The sequence below is a fragment of the Porites lutea genome, chromosome 11, assembly GCF_958299795.1.
Source record: "Porites lutea chromosome 11, jaPorLute2.1, whole genome shotgun sequence".
Classification (NCBI taxonomy): Eukaryota; Metazoa; Cnidaria; class Anthozoa; order Scleractinia; family Poritidae; genus Porites; species Porites lutea.
This window is the reverse complement of record NC_133211.1, coordinates 2,625,643-2,645,977: the sequence shown is the minus strand read 5'-3', so window position 1 is coordinate 2,645,977 and position 20,335 is coordinate 2,625,643. Positions and strand designations below refer to the sequence as shown.

General features: G+C 37.5%; 3 protein-coding genes across 4 annotated transcripts in view; 2 read left to right on the top strand and 1 right to left on the bottom strand.

Annotated features, from left to right (window-relative positions):
• LOC140952386 (2-(3-amino-3-carboxypropyl)histidine synthase subunit 1-like) overlaps nucleotides 1-20,335 on the bottom strand; it is an 85,052-nt gene that overhangs the window by 2,237 nt on the left and 62,480 nt on the right. For both annotated transcript variants that reach the window (XM_073401806.1, XM_073401807.1), the window contains exons 7-10: nucleotides 3,335-3,453; nucleotides 2,808-2,876; nucleotides 1,336-1,492; nucleotides 428-528 (exon numbers count right to left, since the gene is read on the bottom strand). In XM_073401806.1, coding sequence (XP_073257907.1) covers nucleotides 428-528; nucleotides 1,336-1,492; nucleotides 2,808-2,876; nucleotides 3,335-3,453 — 446 coding nt within the window. The remainder of the gene's footprint in view (nucleotides 1-427; nucleotides 529-1,335; nucleotides 1,493-2,807; nucleotides 2,877-3,334; nucleotides 3,454-20,335) is intronic.
• Nucleotides 10,128-12,745, top strand: LOC140951802 (uncharacterized skeletal organic matrix protein 5-like). Its single transcript, XM_073401152.1, has 4 exons — nucleotides 10,128-10,381; nucleotides 10,736-10,769; nucleotides 11,665-11,800; nucleotides 12,180-12,745. The coding sequence occupies exons 1-4, from the start codon at nucleotides 10,177-10,179 to the stop codon at nucleotides 12,696-12,698; spliced, it is 894 nt and encodes a 297-aa protein (XP_073257253.1). The 5' UTR covers nucleotides 10,128-10,176; the 3' UTR covers nucleotides 12,699-12,745.
• LOC140952624 (uncharacterized skeletal organic matrix protein 5-like) lies at nucleotides 16,509-19,461 on the top strand. The gene is made up of 4 exons (XM_073402057.1): nucleotides 16,509-16,738; nucleotides 17,128-17,161; nucleotides 18,092-18,227; nucleotides 18,787-19,461. Exons 1-4 carry the CDS (start codon nucleotides 16,534-16,536, stop codon nucleotides 19,306-19,308), a joined length of 897 nt encoding a protein of 298 aa, XP_073258158.1. The 5' UTR covers nucleotides 16,509-16,533; the 3' UTR covers nucleotides 19,309-19,461.

Below are 20,335 nucleotides of genomic sequence, written 5' to 3'. Positions count from 1 at the left end.
TTGTGAAAACACAGGTAAAATTCTGAAGATTTCATGTGTAAGATGCCATTTTGTGAAATTTGACATTTATTTTCTCGAGTTCTCATAAGAAATTTTCTTTGGTGTTATAGCCGTTGAAAAATGTAAAAAATTATGCAATATTGTTTAAATTATTCTGGTACAAGGTCTTTGTCCACTGAAAATTAACATTACTTAATTTCCTGGTGGATTCCGTCTTAAAATATTTTAGGGGCAAGATGGCCCTCTGGCTAACCCTCTTTACGAAAAGGAGAGCTAACTTTTCACACGTCCTTACATGACAGTTACCCTTCCATGTAAACGGAATCTAAAAATATAACGGCAAGAATCACATAAATTAGACCATTTTTCTTGTAATCTTCAAGAATATGTTCAGTTAGAGGCCAAAAGAACAAGGATTTCAACTTACGCATCAACATCTTCAAACAATCGCAGTTTGTCTGGGAAAATTTCAGACATCAAAACCACCACATATTCAAGTCCAGCCTTCTTAAACATTTGCTCCAAATTCTGTAAATTTAAGTAAGTAAAAGCAAATAACATTTATCTTCTTTAGTTATTAACCACGACAAAAATTCAGAAGGCCAATTCGCGCTGTCCGAGTGAGCACAGGAGGCTTGGAACTTAGGGCGATACTCCCGCCATGCTTGACGGGCAACGACAAGGCGACGACACATTCGAACTAGCCGAGGACGATTAGTACGGAGGTTAAAGTTACTACAGTTTAACAACTGGTTTCTCTTATTCAAATGAAATATTTTTGTCACTTAAAAGTATTTGACACTGATCTCTCTTATTCTTTTGGAGCTTAAAAGACAAACACGTTTAAAGGCTCTCGTGGTTTCCTTGAAAACGATTCATGATTTCAGACCATAATGGGCAAAACATATACCCATCATTTTTGGACCAAAACGACTAAAAAAACGACTTCAAAACCCATACCTTCGAGCAGGGGTTTTGTTAAGAATTCTAGTAGCAGGAGAAAGGTGTAACATTACAGTAGAATATTTTGAAAAAGGCTCGACATCTGAATAAAAATAAGTCATATACTATACCAAACGTTAGCCGGAGAATTAAGCCTAGTAAACGGAGAATTCTCCGATCCCCGATGTTTAATAAACACCCTGCTCGACAGTGGCACATACCTACATAAAAAAAAAAATTATAGAGGAGTACCCCGGGGATCGTAACAGAAAAATGATCGTAGTAAACGCTACTATCATTTCATTCTGAGACGTGGTGATCGAAAAAAGGACTTTACGGTATTTGACTTGTTCTTCAGAGATTGTACTAAACTTTTACAATTTCTCTAGTTACCTCCAAGACCTTAGGACTCCCTTGCCTTCCTAAGGTGCTGAGAATGAGGCCAAATTTCCTGGCTTTGGACGCAGCATTTATCGCGTCTCTCCTTGCTTTGAACATGGCATCGATGTCATAATATTCACGGGAAAATATTTTACTGTAGGGATCGTATCTGAAATAGAGGGAAATATGAATAAGTGGATAAATAAGTAAATAATTCAACGAAAAATAAATGAAAGGGATTGTAGTTTAAATTTGTTATCGGTTTAATTTAGCTCATTTAATACCTTAAATGCCCGAATTAAAGCCCCTTTAAATTAGCACCCCCACTAGTCAGTACGCCTCCTCCAATCCAAAAAATTAAATAATGTTCTCACAGAACAATTGTTTAACACGCTTTGCTTATCTTTTGAAGCACGATAGTCACTTAGGTATTGATCAAGACGTTTCGACCGCGTACTGCAGGTCTTCATCAGGCGAATAGTGAGTGGGACTATTAGTACCACCACGGTTGCTAGTGATTGGTGTATCACGAACCTTACTCATGGTTGGCGGGTTTTGATCCGACTATCGTGAGACCAACGATAAAGAAAACCCTTCATTCACATACTATGATGAACAATATCTTTCATGACAGAGTGATTGCTGTTTGGAATTTGTATGTTGTGTAATAGACCTTTCACGCAGGTGAACCGGAAAAAAGCAGTAAGTCGAAACGGGGCTTCGCCTTGTATATTGTGTAACATTGTCCATACACCCCTTCAACGCAATGCCCGAAAGGTCTATTGACCAAAATGTCTCCACCCACATTATCAAAGGTCTCTAATAGGCTTATCCAGTCCCGTCATCTTCACCCAAATTTCCGCTCAATCCTGTAATCTCGACCGGCCAAATTTCCGCTTAATCCCGTCATCCCAACCCAAATTTCTGCTCAATCCCGTAATCCTGATGGTTATTCTCCGCATCCCACATCCCGTGCATACTTTCATTCCAGAATCTCGCCCTATTTTGCTTTAAAATCCCGGATAACAGACTTCAAATAAGGCAAATCCAGTATCCTGAAAAACCCACTGGGGATCCTCATTTTCAACTGCCAGCGAGCGATAGAGCGATTTTCGTATGACCCTAGAATGAATGCCCGAGAATTTTCTAGATATCAATGGATACTTCTCGTTGACTTCATACCGCAACACGATTGGACAATCTCCATATTAGGGTTTTTTGGCGGGAAAATGAAGAGTCCGTGTTTTGATCTTATCATCAATTGGCTGGTAAAGCAAATAACGAACACCATTTTTCAAGGTCATACGAAAATCGTTCTAAAACTAGCCAGGAGAAAACTTTTGTCATTTTAGCCAACTAATCCGATGGGCTACGTTACATTTGCTACTGTAAAGGATCTGATGCATGGTGGGACTTTGTCTCTATTTGTGTCCACTGTTTGTATTATCTTACACTGTAAAGATATGTATACTGCCACTACCAACCTGTAGGCTGGCACGGATGGGTTAGCAATCATCACAGCTTCTAAATGAAACCTCCCGTCTCCAAGATAACTACAGGAATTAAATGTAAAAATTAACATTTGAAGTAAAATTCTTTATAGAAATCTTATCGATGTCTGCAATCTGCATACAAGTGCATTCACTTTCAGGGGTCATTTGCCTGCAGGGGTCAATTTTATACAAGTGTAATTTACAAGTGTAGCTATTTTTTTAGAGTCTGAAAACAATAGCTGCACTTGTAAATTACATTTGTAAAAGCTTTATTAAACTAACCCCTGTTTTAAAGGTTACCAACCAGATCTTTAACTGACACGGCACACGGTCAAATGGAATGTACTTTTAAAAGAGACCTTCTTGAATCTGATATTTCACTAACTGGACATGTACAATAACTATCGATAAAAACAATTCATTGCTAAACTACTAGCAAACCAAAACGAAAATGTCATCATACTTTGACTACTTTCACTACATAGTTCAACACAGCAGGTATTAACATCATATCCTACACAAATGCATCTTTGTCCTTTATCTTTGGAGCAGTGCATCCCAGAATCTCTCCTGGTGATAGCGGTTTACTTTGAGGCATCTCAACCTTGTAATCTTTACACAATTCTTGATAGACAGCCTGAAAGATACAAAAGCAAACCTATCAACAATCGCAGCTCTAAGTGTGCCCAAAGTAAACAAAAATTCTTAATTTATCTTTCAAAAAATCACTGACTGAAAAACAGATTCAGTAAAAACCTGCGAGTAAGAACCTGCATTTTTTCCAAGCAGGAGCCCATATGGGCTCCTGTTCCAAGTTAGCATAAAGAGGTTCTTAAGCTACGTGCAAACGGATGCAACAACTCCCAACATTGTTGGCCCAAACTTTGCGCTACAACATCCAACAACATGCAACAGAGTGTGCAAACGGACGCAATATATGACCTCCAACAATGTTGGGAGTTGTTGGCCAACAATGTCGCGTCCGTTTGCACTGGGTTTTACATAAATAGTACTAGAATTAGCAAAAAATTTAGGCTATTTAGTAAAGTTCAAAAGTTCTAAAGCAGGTTAAAAATTTTCTGAAGAAAACAATACATTATAGATGAGAGTATTTGGTGGAATTCAGCTTATTCCTTATATAAAATCTACATACCAAATTAGTATTTATGTAGAAATGAAGGTTGACTAATCTTATTTGTTAAAGTGTATGTAATTTTTTTTTTTAGATTTTAGAAAATAAGAACCTGTCTCAAATTTTAGCCCGACAGGATCTTAAAAGCCAGGTTTTTACTCGCTGGTTTTTAATGTAGCTGAATGCTCGCCTGTTGCAGGCTTTCAAATAGCGAGAATTGGCGCCGAATGCAATACAGGCGCTCAGCGATCAGATCAACCTCGTTCCCAGGGTTCTCTCCCTTGTCTCGAGAAATAACCCTGGTGGTAGCTGGTAACGTGGCTCCCAAAATGGGGGAGCCAACGAGGGTTTACCTCATGGGAGGGGTAGTAAAGTATGATATTGTCGCTGTTGTGAGAAAAGACACGAAATACACTGGAGAACATGCAAGCTAGAGAGGATTGCTTTGAAGTATAATGGTCATCAGACCAAGTTTATAGCAAAGGTTTTCCACATCATGCATTTGCTTTCTACCTTAACATGGTTTTAGTTGTTGAAGACTTACGGAAAGCAAGTTTTGCGCTGAAAACTTTCCATTCTTCTTCGCGGCAAAGCTAGGGTTAACGAACGATTCAGAACAAAAACCTCAAGCCGGAAAGCCATCAGTTTAATGGGTTCCGAAATCGTTAACTTCGGCATCTCCAGAAAAGAAAAGAGGCTATCAAAAATTGGGGGGTGCTGAACTGAAACAAGTCTTCAGTCCATAAAAACTGTGAAACATGAATCAAAGGTAACTTATTTTGCTTCTTTATGTTGTAAGATCGAAGTTGTTGTATAAGAGCGAAGCACTTCTTGAAAGCACAATAAAGAATAATATCTGTTTTACTGGTTATTAAAATACCACTTTATAAGGTAAACCACTTGTGTCTTGTCAAGTGTGGAGTACCTTCTTGTTCACACAAAACTAAACAGATTGAAAATCAAACGGGTCGAATTCAAAATTTTAAGAGCCATTCTCAAAAAGAATTGTCTTCAAAGAACAATCATAAACAAACCTCGCTCCTTTATTTACCTTCCAAAACAAGTAAGATGTACCTGAATACAAATTACTGCTTTGAGTTTGAGCTCATATTTTCGGATTATTATAGTTTCCGGGAAACTGCCCACCTACCCCCCCCCCCCCCCCACCCCCCAAAGCCAACATAAACACTTACTTCTCACTTAGAGCAAAATGTGGCTTAGGGGAGGGGTAGGTGGGCAGTTTCCCAGTCAGCGTTTTCAAAACTTTTGGTTTCCGCCGTCGACTATAATACAATAGAGCTGCGCGTTTAGAAATATCTCGAGTGCTTTAGGGAGTACTGTCGAATATCTGCCATTTCGAGATGACGACAGTTTCTGAGAAAATTTTTAATCGAACGTAACGACAAAATGTAACGAAATGAATGCGCACGAATACAGGGACAGACAGGGATTTGGTAACTAGTCTTGTAACCGACAAATTACACTTGCTCCTTCTCTTACAGACGGTATTCATGCTCCATTAATTTCACGGTCGACTACACCTCTATAAGACGAACACGTCAGTAGAACGGACAGCTAGAGTTGGTCTCTGCCTTTCTTTACTCCTTTTATTTGACTTTCTATAAGACGGACATTACTGTTAGACGGACACATGGTGCCGGTCGCAAAGGTGTCCTCCTTGGAGGGAACTGACTGTAAATTTCTGTGCGCCACTCGAAAAACCAACGTGATAGTGTTCATTCTCAATGTACACGTAGGTTGTTATATTTATACTATCGTCTACTGAATTGTGGTTCGTCTAAAAACTGAACATCACGCAATTTGTGCTCCTCTAGAAAATATACCGACAACAAATATATATACTCACATCGATTTTAACTATTCAGATCTCTAATCAACCTTTCATAAACAAGAAATGGTCGAAACAAGTTAAAATATATCAAACGCAATCAAAACAATTTTGTTCAAAAACAAAAGCAATGGAACGTGCTGTTCGTTTTCTTTGTTCTTTCCCTCTGTTCTTCTTTATGAAACTTGAAGAGAAAAAAGCGATTGTTTCAGTTCAAACAAAGTTTTAATACACAAAGAAAGAAGAAAAGTTTTACCTCTTTATCAAAGGTGTCTGATAGCAAAAACTAATTTCAAATTTATTCATGATTAGAATATTCAACTCGCAAAATCAACTTCCTTATTTACAGTACAATTTCAAGCCATTTAGGTCTAACTTTCCTACAATAACTTCCGATTAAAAAAACGTTTCGCCCTGTCTGAGGCAAACACAGCAAATTCTTAGCTTTTAAAGGACGTCTTACAATTTCTTGAGCCCGAAGGACTAAGTGTATGTGCTTCTTTCAGCGTAACTACTGATTAAGCTTGAAAATAAAAATAAAAAAGATTTAAAAAAAGCTTCAGCTGAAAATTGACTTTTGTTTTGTCACACAACAGGGGAAGGAATCGGCAAAATAGGGTTTCGACACGTTGATAAAATACTTCTACAGTCGAACACCTATATTACGAAGTCCTCCGCTTAACGAACGAGTTTTCTTACCCAGTAATAGTAAAATATATGAAAAAGAACCTTGATATAAAGAAACCGCGTTAAGGCGAACATTTTTTGTCTATCCCTTGGTCCTTCGTTATAACGAGATTCCACTGTAAAATAAAGTTGAAGTTTTTTGAAAAATAAAGCATGATAAGTACTAAGTACAGTCAGTACTAAACTGATTAAACGTCCAACCTTAAGCTCAAGGCCTCAAAACGTTCAAGGTTTACACTGTGAAAAAGTAAAATGCAAATACCCTAAAAAATAAACAGTATTTTGTCTCGCCACGTGTTATCATGGAATGTCATTTCGGTTGAGTTCTTCATTGTCAGTGTCTCTTATAAGTCTCACGACACAGGAGAATCTTTCAAGACAAGATATCATACCCAGGGTTGGTACTTTGAAGAGATGGCTGAAGAGTAACTAAGACATTTGCAAAGGCTAGAAAACTTGGGAAGAAAAGTAGTTGAGGAAGAATGACGTTGTAGTTACGAAAGTAAAGAGTCGAGATCTCAACTGCCGTAGGAACAATAACACCTCAAAGGTTGCAAATAATAAATGCAGATAACTATAATTATAGCCTTTTAGTATATTTTCAGAATTATCGTCATAGTATTGCGCAGTGAATACAATTCCCGCTGTTTCAATGTAAGAGTTTCTACTTTTTGTCGTCGATTTTTCCGTTGAACAACTAGAAATAAACTTCAAGCTCTGCAGTTATTCACGAAAATTTACTTACTCGTCCTTGATCATGCAGCTAATATTTTAAAGCAAAATTTAACAGCAGGGCGGAAATAATCAACAAAAGACGCGATAAACGGCGTTCCGTTGGCGCACTCTAGTTTCTAGTAAATGTTTTTACATTTTTCTTTCCACAAAATTTTTAACTGTATTTTACATAGCACCACATAAGTTTTCTCCGGCAAAAATGTCGGCAAAGCGACGGTTAACGAACGATTCAGAACAAAAAACTCAAGCCAGAAAGCTATTCGTTTAATGGGTTCCGAAATCATACTATGAGATGAAGAAGCAAACAGATCAATTTTGGCATCTACAGAAAATAAAAGAAGTCATCAAAAATTTGGGGCGCTGAGCTGAAACATGTCTTCAGTCCATAAAAACTGTGAAATATGAATCAAAGGTCATTTATTTTGCTTCTTTATGTTGTAAGATCGAAGTTGTTGTGTAAGGTCGATGCACTTCTTGAAAGCACAATAAAGAATATCTGTATTACTGGACATTAAAATACGACTTTATAAAGTGAAAATGTTGGCTTAGGGGAGGGGTAGGTGGGCAGTTTCCCAGTCAGCGTTTTCAAAATTTTTGGTTTCCGCCGTTCACTTTAATACAATAGAGCTGCGCTTTAAGAAATATCTGATTTAGGGAGTGTTGTCCAATGTCTGCCATTTCGAGATGACGACAGTTTCTCAGACAATTTTTAATCGAACGTAACGACAAAATGTAACGAAATGAACGCGCACGAATACAGGAACAGACAGGGATTTGGTAACTTGTAACCGACAAATTACACTTGCTCCTTCTCTTTCAGACGGTATTCATGCTCGATTAATTTCACGGTCGACTAAACCTCTATAAGACGAACACTTCAGTAGAACGGACAGCTAGAGTTGGTCCCTGCTTTTCTTTACTCCTCTTAGTTGACTTTCTAAAAGACGGACATTACTGTTAGAAGGATACTTGGTGCCGGTCGCAAAGACGTCCTCCTTGGAGGGAATTGACCGTACAACTCTGTACACCACTCGAAAAACCAACGTGATAGCGTTCATTCTCAAGGTAAACGCAGGTTGTTACATTTATACTATCGTCTACCAGAAACCCATCTGCGTCTACTGAATTGTGGTTCGTCTAAAAACTGAACATCACGCAATTTGTGCTCCTCTAGAAAATAAACCGACAACAAATATGTATACTCACATCGATTTTAACCATTCAGATCTCGAATCAACCTTTCATAAACAAGAAATGGTCGAAACAAGTTAAAATATATCAAACGCAATCAAAACAATTTTGTTCAAAAACAAAAGCAATGGAACGTGCTGTTCGTTTTCTTTGTTCTTGCCCTCTGTTCTTCTTTATGAAACTTAAGGAGAAAAAAGAGATTGTTTCAGTTCCAACAAAGTTGTAATACACAAAGAAAAAAAAAAAATTTTTAACTCTTTATCAAAGGTGTCTGATAGCATCAACTAATTTCAAATTTATTCATGATTAGAATATTCAACTCGCAAAATCAACTTCCTTATTTACAGTACAATTTCAAGCCATTTAGGTCTAACTTTCCTACAATAACTTCCGATTAAAAAAACGTTTCGCCCTGTCTGAGGCAAACACAGCAAATTCTTAGCTTTTAAAGGACGTCTTACAATAATATTTCTTGAGCCCGAGCGACCAAGTGTATGCGTTTCTTTCAGCATAACTACTGATTAAGCTTGAAAATAAAAATAAAAAAGATTTTAAAAAAGCTTCAGCTGAAAATTGACTTTTGTTTTGTCACACAACAGGGGAAGGAATCGGCAAAATAGGGTTTCGACACGTTGATAAAATACTTCTACAGTCAAACACCTATATTACGAAGTCCTCCGCTAAACGAACGAGTTCCCTTACCCAGTAATAGCAAAATATATGAAAAAGAACCTTGGTGTAACGAAACCGCGTTAAGGCGAACAAATTTTGTCAGTCCCTTGGTCCTTCGTTATAACGAGGTTCCACTGTAAAATAAAGTTAAAGTTTTTTGAAAAATAAAGCATGATAAGTACTAAGTACAGTCAGTACTAAACTGATTAAACGTCCAACCTTAAGCTCAAGGCCTCAAAATGTTCAAAGTTTATACTGTGAAAAAGTAAAATGCAAATACCCTAAAAATAAACAGTATTTTGTCTCACCACGTGTTATCATGGAATGTCATTTCGGTGGAGTTCTTCGTTGTCAATGTCTCTTATAAGTCTCACGACATTCGAGAGTCTTTCAAGACAAGATATCATACCCAGGGTTGCTACTTTGAAGAGATTGCTGAAGAGTAACTAAGACATTTGCAAAGGCTAGAAAACTTAGGAAGAAAATTAGTCGAGGAAGAATGACGTTGTAGTTACGAAAGTACAGAGTCGCGGTCTCAACTGCCGTAGGAACTACATCATTTCAAAGTTTGCAAATAATAAACGCAGACAACTATAATTATAGCCTTTTAGTATAATTATTTCAGAATTATCTTCATAGTAATACGCAGTGAATACAATTCCTGCTGTTTCAATGTAAGAGTTTCTACTTTTTGTCGTCGATTTTTCCGTTGAACAACTAGAAATAAACTTCACTCGCCTTTGACCATGCAGCTAATGTTTTAAAGCAAAATTTAACAGCAGGGCTGAAATAATCAGCAAAAGACGCGATGAACGGGCTTCCGTTAGCGCACTCTGAGTTCTACTAAATGTCTTTACACCTTTCTTTCCACAAAATTTTTATCACTATTTTACATAGCACCACAAAAGTTTTCTCCGGCAAAAATGTCTCAGATGGCAACTATTTACTTAATAATCCGACTGGAAAATTTTCTAGTCTCTCTAAAAGCCAAATCTCAGGTCAATAAATTTAGACATCCACTTACAGCACGAGTCATTCTGTTCAAGAAAACTTTGGAGAAATATTGCACTTTCCTAATTTGTCAGGCTACCGCAATGAGATTTTTGCTTTTTGTAGCCTTCCTTGTGATTTTCGCGGAATGCGCGGCGAATGGGACTAAGACAACAAAAAAAGGGCATGGTGAGCCAGTTGTATGCAATCAGTACATTGGACAGGGCGCTGTAACTAGCGATGCGATCAAGAAACTCGATGAAAAGCTCGATCAGCTAATAAAACTGCTACAGCCTTCTCCTTATGCAGGTAATTTAAGAATTTTTATATTCCGTTCTAACACACAGATGTGATTAAACTAATAACACCTTTAAGATGAAATGTAATGTAACATAACTCAATTTCACCAAACACAAAGAAATTTTTTTTCTTGTCCTTGATGTTTCTCTTCTTAAAAATATAGTAAGACACAAACAATTTAACGCGGAACTAGCCGAAATTGCGAAAAATGAAGTAAAACTCAGTGCTCACGGTATTATTGAGAGAGGGTTCTATTTGTCGTCTTCTGTACCGTACACGAGTCTTGAATCAACGGCAAAAATTGGCTTCAGTTTTAAAGTTCCCTGTACGGTATGGCTAATATCATTTTGTTATTCTCAACAGCTTCAACGTGCAAGGAGATTTATGACAAGAACCTGTAAGCAAAGAAGGCTAAAGATACACCAATACACCTTTTTTTCGTCGTAAACACAGAGTTATGCCAGAAAAAAATATCGCCAAAATCGGCTTCCACTAACAACCCACAAGCTCCCTACGGACAATAGTAAAAAATGACGTGTACTTCAGCGTTATTTAAAAGAGCGAAGAGAATTCAGACACACAAAGGACAAAGGATCCAAACATGTTTGGACTCATCTTCACATGCGGCTTATATCACTGAATGATGACGAAAATCGGTTACACAAAAACGAAAGTTTCTCAGCAAAATAACCGTTAATTAATATAGAAAATAAATTAATATAGAAAAGAAAAGAAGTGTGTAACGAATGAATCAAAACTGTAAAAATTATTCTTTTTTGGTTTTATGCTCTTTCATTTTGAACCCACAAAGTTGAAAAGAATATAAGCTAAATGATGTGAACAAAATCAGGCTTTTGAAAATCATAAAAACAATGAACCAATCTTGGCCTACAGTAAGGTGATTGTAGAGTACAAAAAGCAAACATTGGTCCAGAAATGGTAAAATAAACTCAAATAACGATCAGTAATTTTGTGACAAAAAAAATCTGGAAAAAAGAAAGCACTGACAATTAACAAAACGCTCAAGATGAAAGACAGTATATGAATCACTAACTTAATAGGATTGAGTAATTTATCATTTAATTAGGACCGACGCCCAAAACTGGTGACAATATAAACAAGGGGAGAAAAATTGAGACGCTAAAGAAGAGTTCTGCTTATCGACAACGTCTGCAATTACAGCGTCGCTCGATTTTCTTAGATTTTTACTTAGGTTGTCCTTTCTATCACCCTGAATGAGGCAATTACTTCAGAATGAGGTAAACCAATGAAGTTTTATTTTTTTTAACCAGGTCTAAAGGAAACAAAGAGTACCTCTTGAACGTTGGATCTGCAAAGATTCCCGTATATTGTCACATGACCAAGCATGGGCTTGATGCATGCGGAGGAGGTGGATGGACGCTGGTCATGAAGATCGATGGTTCAAAGGTATTAAAAGTTAAATGTTCTCACAAGCAGCTCTGTCTGTCACCACTTACATCCGCACTATTAAGGTCAACGTACATGGCGAAGGGAATCTAGTAAGTGTCGGTTTGATAACTGTTGGTTCGATGATTTATCAATTCAGTGATAAGACCATGATTTTGCTCTGTCTGTCACTTAAATTCAGACCATTAATTAAGGTCAACACACAAGGTTATAGTGGATCCAGTAAGTGTAGGTTAGATAACTATTAGCTCGATGATTTATCAATTCAGTGAAGACCAAAATGCTGATATTATATTTGTCAAATTATAAAACAGCAAGGCGATAGTACGTTATCAGAATAACTTACAAGATTTTTTTTGTTTTTCTCAAATGTTCTTAGGGAACCTTTCACTACAATTCTAAACTGTGGAGCAACAAAGTCGACTTCAATCTTCCAGGAGGGAAGACTGGGTTGGACACTCACGAGACCAAGTTACCGACTTATTGGAACACACCGTTTAACAAGATCTGTCTTGGAATGAAGGTCGGCCAGCAGTTCAAGTCTGTTGTCATCAATCATCAAGCCAGATCACTGTATTCACTGATTGCAGATGGCAAATACCAAGCTACTTCACTGGGCCGCAACACGTGGAAGAAGCTCATTGGGTCTCGGGCCTCGTTACAGCCCTACTGTAACAAGGAAGGATTCAACGTACTATGCACCGATGCCAACGGCTCTAAAGCGAGAATTGGTATCGTTGCCAACACTCCAAATATCTGTAGCTCTTGTGACTCCAGAATCGGGTTTGGCACTGGAGGGTACAATGATGACTCCAACACGTGTGGTAACCAAGCTACTCATGGTGGAGATAATGGCGACCAGCACATCAAAGCGATGGGATACATCTTAGTCCAATAAAAGCTGTAATACGCAGAAACAGCTTTTAAATGGCCTTAAAATACAACTAAGACACTATTGATTATTGTTTATCAGCGGTTTAAAAGTAAATCTAGAATTAAAGATTTTGTAACACTGACTGCGATGAAATAAAACCTTGCTTGAGGCCATAAAGACGGTTTCGCTGATAACTACGCTTTTCTGTACTGTTTTATTTGGATTAATGCAGTTGTAGATTATTTTTGTCAATCTTGTGTCAACTAAGGGAACGTTACAAGATAAATAACGAGAGCGGCAAACATTTTTCACGCTAACTCAGTTATATTTGAAGCAAAATTTGGTCCACCTCCCAAAAACGTACTCCATTCACATAAAATACAAATTTTACTTCAATGGATAGTAAACAACAAAATGAAGATGATGGAGAAAAAACTCAGTTACAATCATGAGCCGATATGAGAAAACTGCATCATGGACTACTTAACACGTGCTGCTATACCAAAGATACGTCTTTGCCTTCACCTCACAGAAAAGATAACCATGACCAAACACTTCACATACTCTTTCAAGAAAAACGGTTCTTATTGTTTCAATCCCAGCTTAAGCAGTTAGGTCTTTTTATGTCGATAGCAGACCTAATCCACTAATAAAAGGTAAGACAACTGCACCCTAATCTCAAATGCAAACGAGAGTATAAAATTATAATTTTGACTTTCAATCTACCCCTGTCATAAAAGGGAGGGGGGTGGAGCCAGGTTGCTTCGTCGTTGTTGGTGATGAGGGGCCTCGAAAAAGAAACCTTACTCACATTGTATAACTTAAAGCAAAGGCGTCAAAAATCCTGCCGTTTAATTTTGGGCCATCTACGGTGTCATTTCTGAAGAAAACAAAGACTGATTTCCGAACAAAAAACTCTCAGTTTCATGACTTAACAAAATGTCAGCGTCGTAATCCTCCACTATGAATGCAATCATTGGCAGGTCGGCTAAGTCAACGTTAAACTAGTTGGACATGAAGCGAATTACTAGCAGTACCTTAGATAACAATGACCTCAACCAGGTTGGCGTCCAGCGGTTTTAGTAAAAAGAAGGCTTCGACTGGAGTGCTCAATCTCGCGGGCTCATAAAACCTGGTCTCGGTCATTGTTATTTAAGGATTTTCTCTTCATGGGGACTTGGATCTCTACGGTGGGAATAACCACATTGTTATCCTGAGGATGAAAAAGCTTAGCACAAGTTTTAGCTCAGTCACAATCGCTAAAAAAGCAACAGGGCAAAAAAGGTAACGTTCTTTCAGCTATGCCAACTCCTGACATCATTAGCTGCTCCATACTAAAAATCAGGTACAGATTCATGACCGTACTTTTAATACACCGAATTTTACAAAGAAAATGCCTCTGGTGGACAGACCATCGTAAACAATAGCCCTTACGCATGATTACGTCAGACGAGTAAATTTCACCACCAAACCTCGTTTGTGACGTAAATTTTTTGCATTTGCACTTTCTCTGCGTGGGTTTTCAACTCTACTACCTTGGGAATAGCGTAGTTCCCTCCCTTGCCTCGAGAAATAACCCTCGTTGCGGCTGGTCACGTGGCTCCCAAATGTGGGAGCCAACAAGGATTAACCTCATGGGGGGAGTAGTAAAGAATAAAATTGTCGCTGTTGTGATAAAAAATACACTGGAGAGCTTACAAGTTAGAGAGGATTCCTTTGAAGTATAATGGTCATCAGATCAAATTTATATCAAAGGTTTTCAGTCCACATCATACATTTGCTTTCTACATTAACATGGTTCTCGTTGTTGTAGACTTGAGGAAAGCAAGTTTTGGGCTGAAAACTTTCGACTCTTCTTGGCGGCAACTCAAAGCGAGGGTTAACGAACGATTCAGAACAAAAAACTCAAGCCGGAAAGCCATCATTTTAATGGGTTCCGAAATCATATTATGAGATGAAGAAGCATACAGATCAATTTTGGCATCTCCAGAAAAAAAGACGCTTTCAAAAATTTGGGGCGCTGAACCGAAACAAGTCTTCAGTCCCTAGAAACTATGAAATATGAATCAAAGGTAATTTAATTTAATTTCACGGTCGACTACACTTCAATAAGACAAACACTTCGGTAGAATGGAGAGCTAGAGTTGGTCTCTGTCTTTCTTTCCTCCTTTTAGATCTCGCATCAATGAATGGTCGAAACAATTATGTTCAAAAGCAAAAGCAATGGAACTTGTTGTACGTCTTATTTGTTTTTCTTATCTGTTCTTCGTTATGAAATTTGACGAGAAAAAAGCGATTGTTTCGGTTCAAACAAAGTTTTAATACACAAAGAACAAAAAGAAAAGTTAAGGTCTTCAAGAAAGGTGTCTGATAGTAAAAAGCAATTAAACTGATTTCAAATTTATTCATGATTGGAATATTAAACTTGCAAAATCACCTTCTTATTTACAATACAATTTCAAGCCATTTAGGTCCAACTTTACAATAATAACTTACTTCCGATTAGAAAAACGTTTTGATCTGTCTGAGGAAAACAGAGATAGCTTTTAAAAGCGCGTTTGCCGGATGGTTGTCTTACAATTTCTAGAAGCCAAGCGACAAGTGCATGCGCTTATTTCAGCATAACTGCTCATTAAGCTTGAAAGTGATAAAAAAAGATTTTTAAAAAAGCTTCAGCCGAAAATTGACCTGTCACACAACAGGGGAAGGAATCGGCCAAATAGGGTTTCGACACGTTGATAAAATATTTTTACAGTCGAACCTCTATATTACGAAGTCTTCGGTTTAACAAACGATTTTCTTTACCCAGTAATAGTAAAATACATGAAAAAGAACCTTGATATAACGACCCTTTGGTCCTTCGTTATAACGAGGTTCCACTGTACAATAAAGTTAATTCAACAATAAAACATGATTAGTACTAAAACAGACAACAGACAGTACTAAACTGATTAAACGTCCAACCTTAAGCTCAAGGCCTCAAAATGTTCAAGGTTTATGCTGTGAAAAATTAAAATGCAAATACCCTAAAAAATAAACAGTATTTTGTCTCACCACGTGTTATCATGGAATGTCATTTCGATTGAGTTCTTCATTGTCAGTGTCTCTTACAAGTCTCACGACATTCGAGAATCTTTCCAGACAAGATATCATACCCAGGGTTGGTACTTGGAAGAGATTGCTGAACAGTAACTAAGACATTTGCAAAGGCTAGAAAACTTAGGAAGAAAATTAGTCGAGGAAGAATGACGTTGTAGTTACGAAAGTAAAGAGTCGAGGTCTCAACTGCCGTAGGAACAATAGCACCTCAAAGTTTGCAAATAATAAACGCAGACAACTATAATTATAGCCTTTTAGTATAATTATTTCAGAATTAACTTCATAGTATTACGCAGTGAATACAACTCCTGCTGTTTCAATGTAAGAGTTTCTACTTTTTGTCGTCGATTTTTCCGTTGAACAACTAGAAATAAACTTGAAGCTCTGCAGTTATTCACGAAAATTTACTTACTCGCCTTTGATAATGCAGCTAATATTTTAAAGGAAAATTTAATAGCAGGGCGGAAATAATAAGCAAAAGACGCGATTAACGGGGTTCCGTTGGCGCACTCTGATTTCTATTAAATGTCTTTACACCTATCTTTCCACAAAATTTTTATCAGTATTTTACATAGCACCACAAAAGTTTTCTCCGGCAAAAATGTCTCAAATGGCAACTATTTACTTAATAATCCGACTGGAAAATGTTCTAGTCTCTCCACAAGCCAAATCTCAGGTCAATAAATTTAGACATCCTCTTACAGCATGAGTCATTCTGTTCAAGAAACACTTGCACTTCACCAATTTGCAGGCTACCGCAATGAGAATTTTGCTTTTTGTAGCTTTCCTTGTGATTTTCGCGGAATGCGCGGCGAATGGGACTAAGACAACAAAAAAAGGGCATGGTGAGCCAGTTGTATGCAATCAGTACATTGGACAGGGCGCTGTAACTAGCGATGATATCAAGAAACTCGATGAAAAGCTCGATCAGCTAATTAAACTGCTACAGCCTTCTCCTTATGCAGGTAATTTAAGAATTTATATATTCCATTCTAACACACAGAGAAGCTACTTATTTATTATGTAATTAAACTAATAACACCTTGAAAAGGAAATGTAATGTAAGATAATTCAACTTCCCAAAAACAAAGACATTCTGAAATACTTCTTCGAAAGTTTTTACTTTTTTGGATGTTTCTCTTCTCAAAATTGTAGTAAGACACAAACAATCTAACGCGGAACTAGCCGAAAATGCGAAAAATAAAGTAAAACGTTGCGCCACGGTATTATTGAGATAGGGCTCTATTTGCCGTCTTTAGTACCGTACACGAGTCTTGAATCAACGGCAAAAATTGGCTTCACTTTTAAAGTTCCCCGTACGATATGGCTAATATCATTGTCTTATTCTCAACAGCCTCAACGTGCAAGGAGATTTATGACAAGAACCTGTAAGTAAAGAAGGCTAAAGATACACTAATACACCTCATTTTCGCAGTAAACACAGAGTTACGCCAAAAAAAAATATCGCCAAAATCGGCTTCCACTCACAACCCACAAACTCCCTATAGACAAGAGAAAAAGATGACGTGTACTTTTGCGTTATTGAAAAGAACGAAGAGAATTCAGAACCACAAAGGACAAAGGATCCAGACATGTTTGGACTCATCTGCACAAGGTTTATATCACTGAATGATGACGAAAATCGGTTACACAAAAACGAAAGTTTCTGAGCAAAATAACCGTAAATTAATGTAGAAAAGAAAGGAAGTGTGTACCGAATGCATCAAAACTGTAAAAATTATACTTTTTTGGTTTTATGCTCCTTTATTTTGACACCACAAAGTTGAAAAGAATATAAGCTAAATTAGGTGAACAAAATCAGGGTTTTGAAAATCATAAACACTGAACCAATCTTGGCCTATAGTAAGGATGATTGTAGAGTACAAAAAGCAAACATTGGTCCAGAAATGGTAAAATAAACTCAAATAATGATCACTACGTTTGTGAGAAAAAAAAAAACAGGAAAAAAGAAAGCACTAGCAATTAACAAAACGTTCAAGATGAAGGACAGTATAAGAATCACTAACTTGGTAGGATTAAGTAATTTATAATTTAATTGGGAGCGACGCCCAAGACTGGTGACAATATAGACAAGGGGAAAAAATATAGACGCTAAAGAAGAGTTCTGCTTATCGACAAAGTCAGCAATTACAGCTTCACTCGATATTCTTTGATTTCCACTTAGGTTGTCCACTTGATATGAAAGACTTTCTCCTCAATTTCTTTGGGGCCCTTCCTAAGTCAGCCTTTCTATCACCCCGAATGAGGTAATTACTTCAGAATGAGGTGAACCAATGAAGTTTTATTTTTTTAACCAGGTCTAAAGGAAACAAACAGTACCTCCTGAACGTTGGATCTGCGAAGATTCCCGTATATTGTCACATGGCCAAGCATGGGCTAGACGCATGCGGAGGAGGAGGATGGACGCTGGTAATGAAGATCGATGGCTCGAAGGTATTAAAAGTTCAATGTTATCACAAGCAGCTCTGTCTGTCTGCCACTTAAATTCAGACTATTATTAAGGTCAACATACAGGGTAATAGTGGATCTAGTAAGTGTAGGTTTGATAACTTTTAGCACGATGATTTATCAATTCAGTGAAGACCAAGATGCTGATATTATATTTGGCAAATTGTAAAGGAGAAAAGCGATACATGTAGTACGTTATCTGAATAACCTATATGATGTTCTTTTTTATTAATTTAATCAGAGAACCTTTCAGTCTTACCACCTAACTGCCACTATACACTGAAGGTAGACTTTCAGTGCAAGTCAAGTGTCCAACGGAAGTAGAAAAAAGTAAATATAGTACGTGTACGTTTGAAAAGTGTCAGCTCAATGATGTATCAATTCACTGTACTAGTACCAGACAAGGTACTAAGAGAATAATATCTGAGGACAAGATTAGTAAACACCAAGATGCGACTGTACCATATTTGTCGAACAGATAAAAGAGCAAAGCGGTAGCACTTTATGTAAATGGCATTTCTTTTTCTTTTTCAAATGCACCCAGAAAACCTTCCATTACAATTCTAAACTGTGGAGCAACAAAGTCGACTTCAACCTTCCAGGAGGGAAGACTGGGTTGGACACTCACGAGACCAAGTTACCGACTTATTGGAACACACCGTTTGACAAGATCTGTCTTGGAATGAAGATAGGTCATCAGTTCAAGTCTGTTGTCATCAACCATCAAGCCAGATCCCTGTATTCACTGATCGCAGATGGCAAATACCGAGCTACTTCACTGGGCCGTAACACGTGGAAGAAGCTCATTGGCTCTCGGGCCTCTTTGCAACCCAACTGTAACAAGGAAGGATTCAACGTAATTAGTACTATCCGCAAGGAATTGTCTAAAGCAAGGATTGGTATCCTTGGAAACAACGAGAACGACTGCAGCAGCTGTGACTCCCGTATCGGTTTCGGCACTGGAGGAAACCACAATGAGTCGAACACGTGTGGTAACGAAGCTGTTTCTGGTGGAGATAATGGTGACCAACACATCAAAGCAATGGGATACATCTTGGTTCAATAAGTGCTGTACTACGCAAAAACAGCCTTTAAACGGCCTTAAAATGCAAATAAGAAACTGTTGATTGTTGTTTATTAGCGGTTTAAAAGTAAATCTAGAATTAGAGATTTTGTAACACTGACTGAGATGAAATAAAATCTTGCTCGAGGCCATAAAGACGGTTTCACTGATAACTACGCTTTTCTGTACTGTTTTATTTGGAATAATGCAGCTGTAGATTATTTTTGTCAATCTTGTGTCAACTGAGCGAATGTTACAAGATAACAAATGAAAGTGGAAAACATTTTTCACGCTGACCCAGTTATATCTGAAGCAAAATTTGGTCCACCACCTAAAGACATACACCATTCACACAAAATAAAAACTTTACTTCAGTGGATATATTAACTGAACAGAAGAGAAAAAAAACCTTTAGTTACTGATGAAGAGAAAAAAATCAGTTACAAACATGAGTCGATCTGAGCAGATTTCATCATCGACTACAGTAACACGTGCTGCTATACCAAAGATACGTCTTCGCCTTCACCTCACAGAAAAGATATAACCATGACCAAACACTTCACGTACTCTTTCAAGAAATATAGTTCTTATTGTTTCAGTCCCAGCTTAATCAGTTGTCGATAGCAGGGTTAATCGACTAATAAAAAGTGGGACAATTGTACACTAATCTTAAATGTAAAGCAAAGGAGAGTATAAAAATACAATTTTGACATCCAATGCACCCTTATCATACCGGGGGGGAGGGGCATTTGAACAAGGTTACTTCATCGTTGTCGGTGAAGAGGTGCCTAAGTGGAAGCGATCCCGTGCCTATTTGAAAGATTGTTTTTGATTAGCTGGGAAAACAATAGGGATTGTCACATAACAATGCCCCTATCCCTGAAAATAATGGAAGTGCAGATTAAAGGGAACCATTGAAATAAGAGGTTTAGAACGGTGCAGGTCTACTGCTAAGTGGAAGAATCCCGCATAGTTTAACAGCAAATAACACATGAATTGCATGAATTCAATGTGATAGTTATCCACAGGA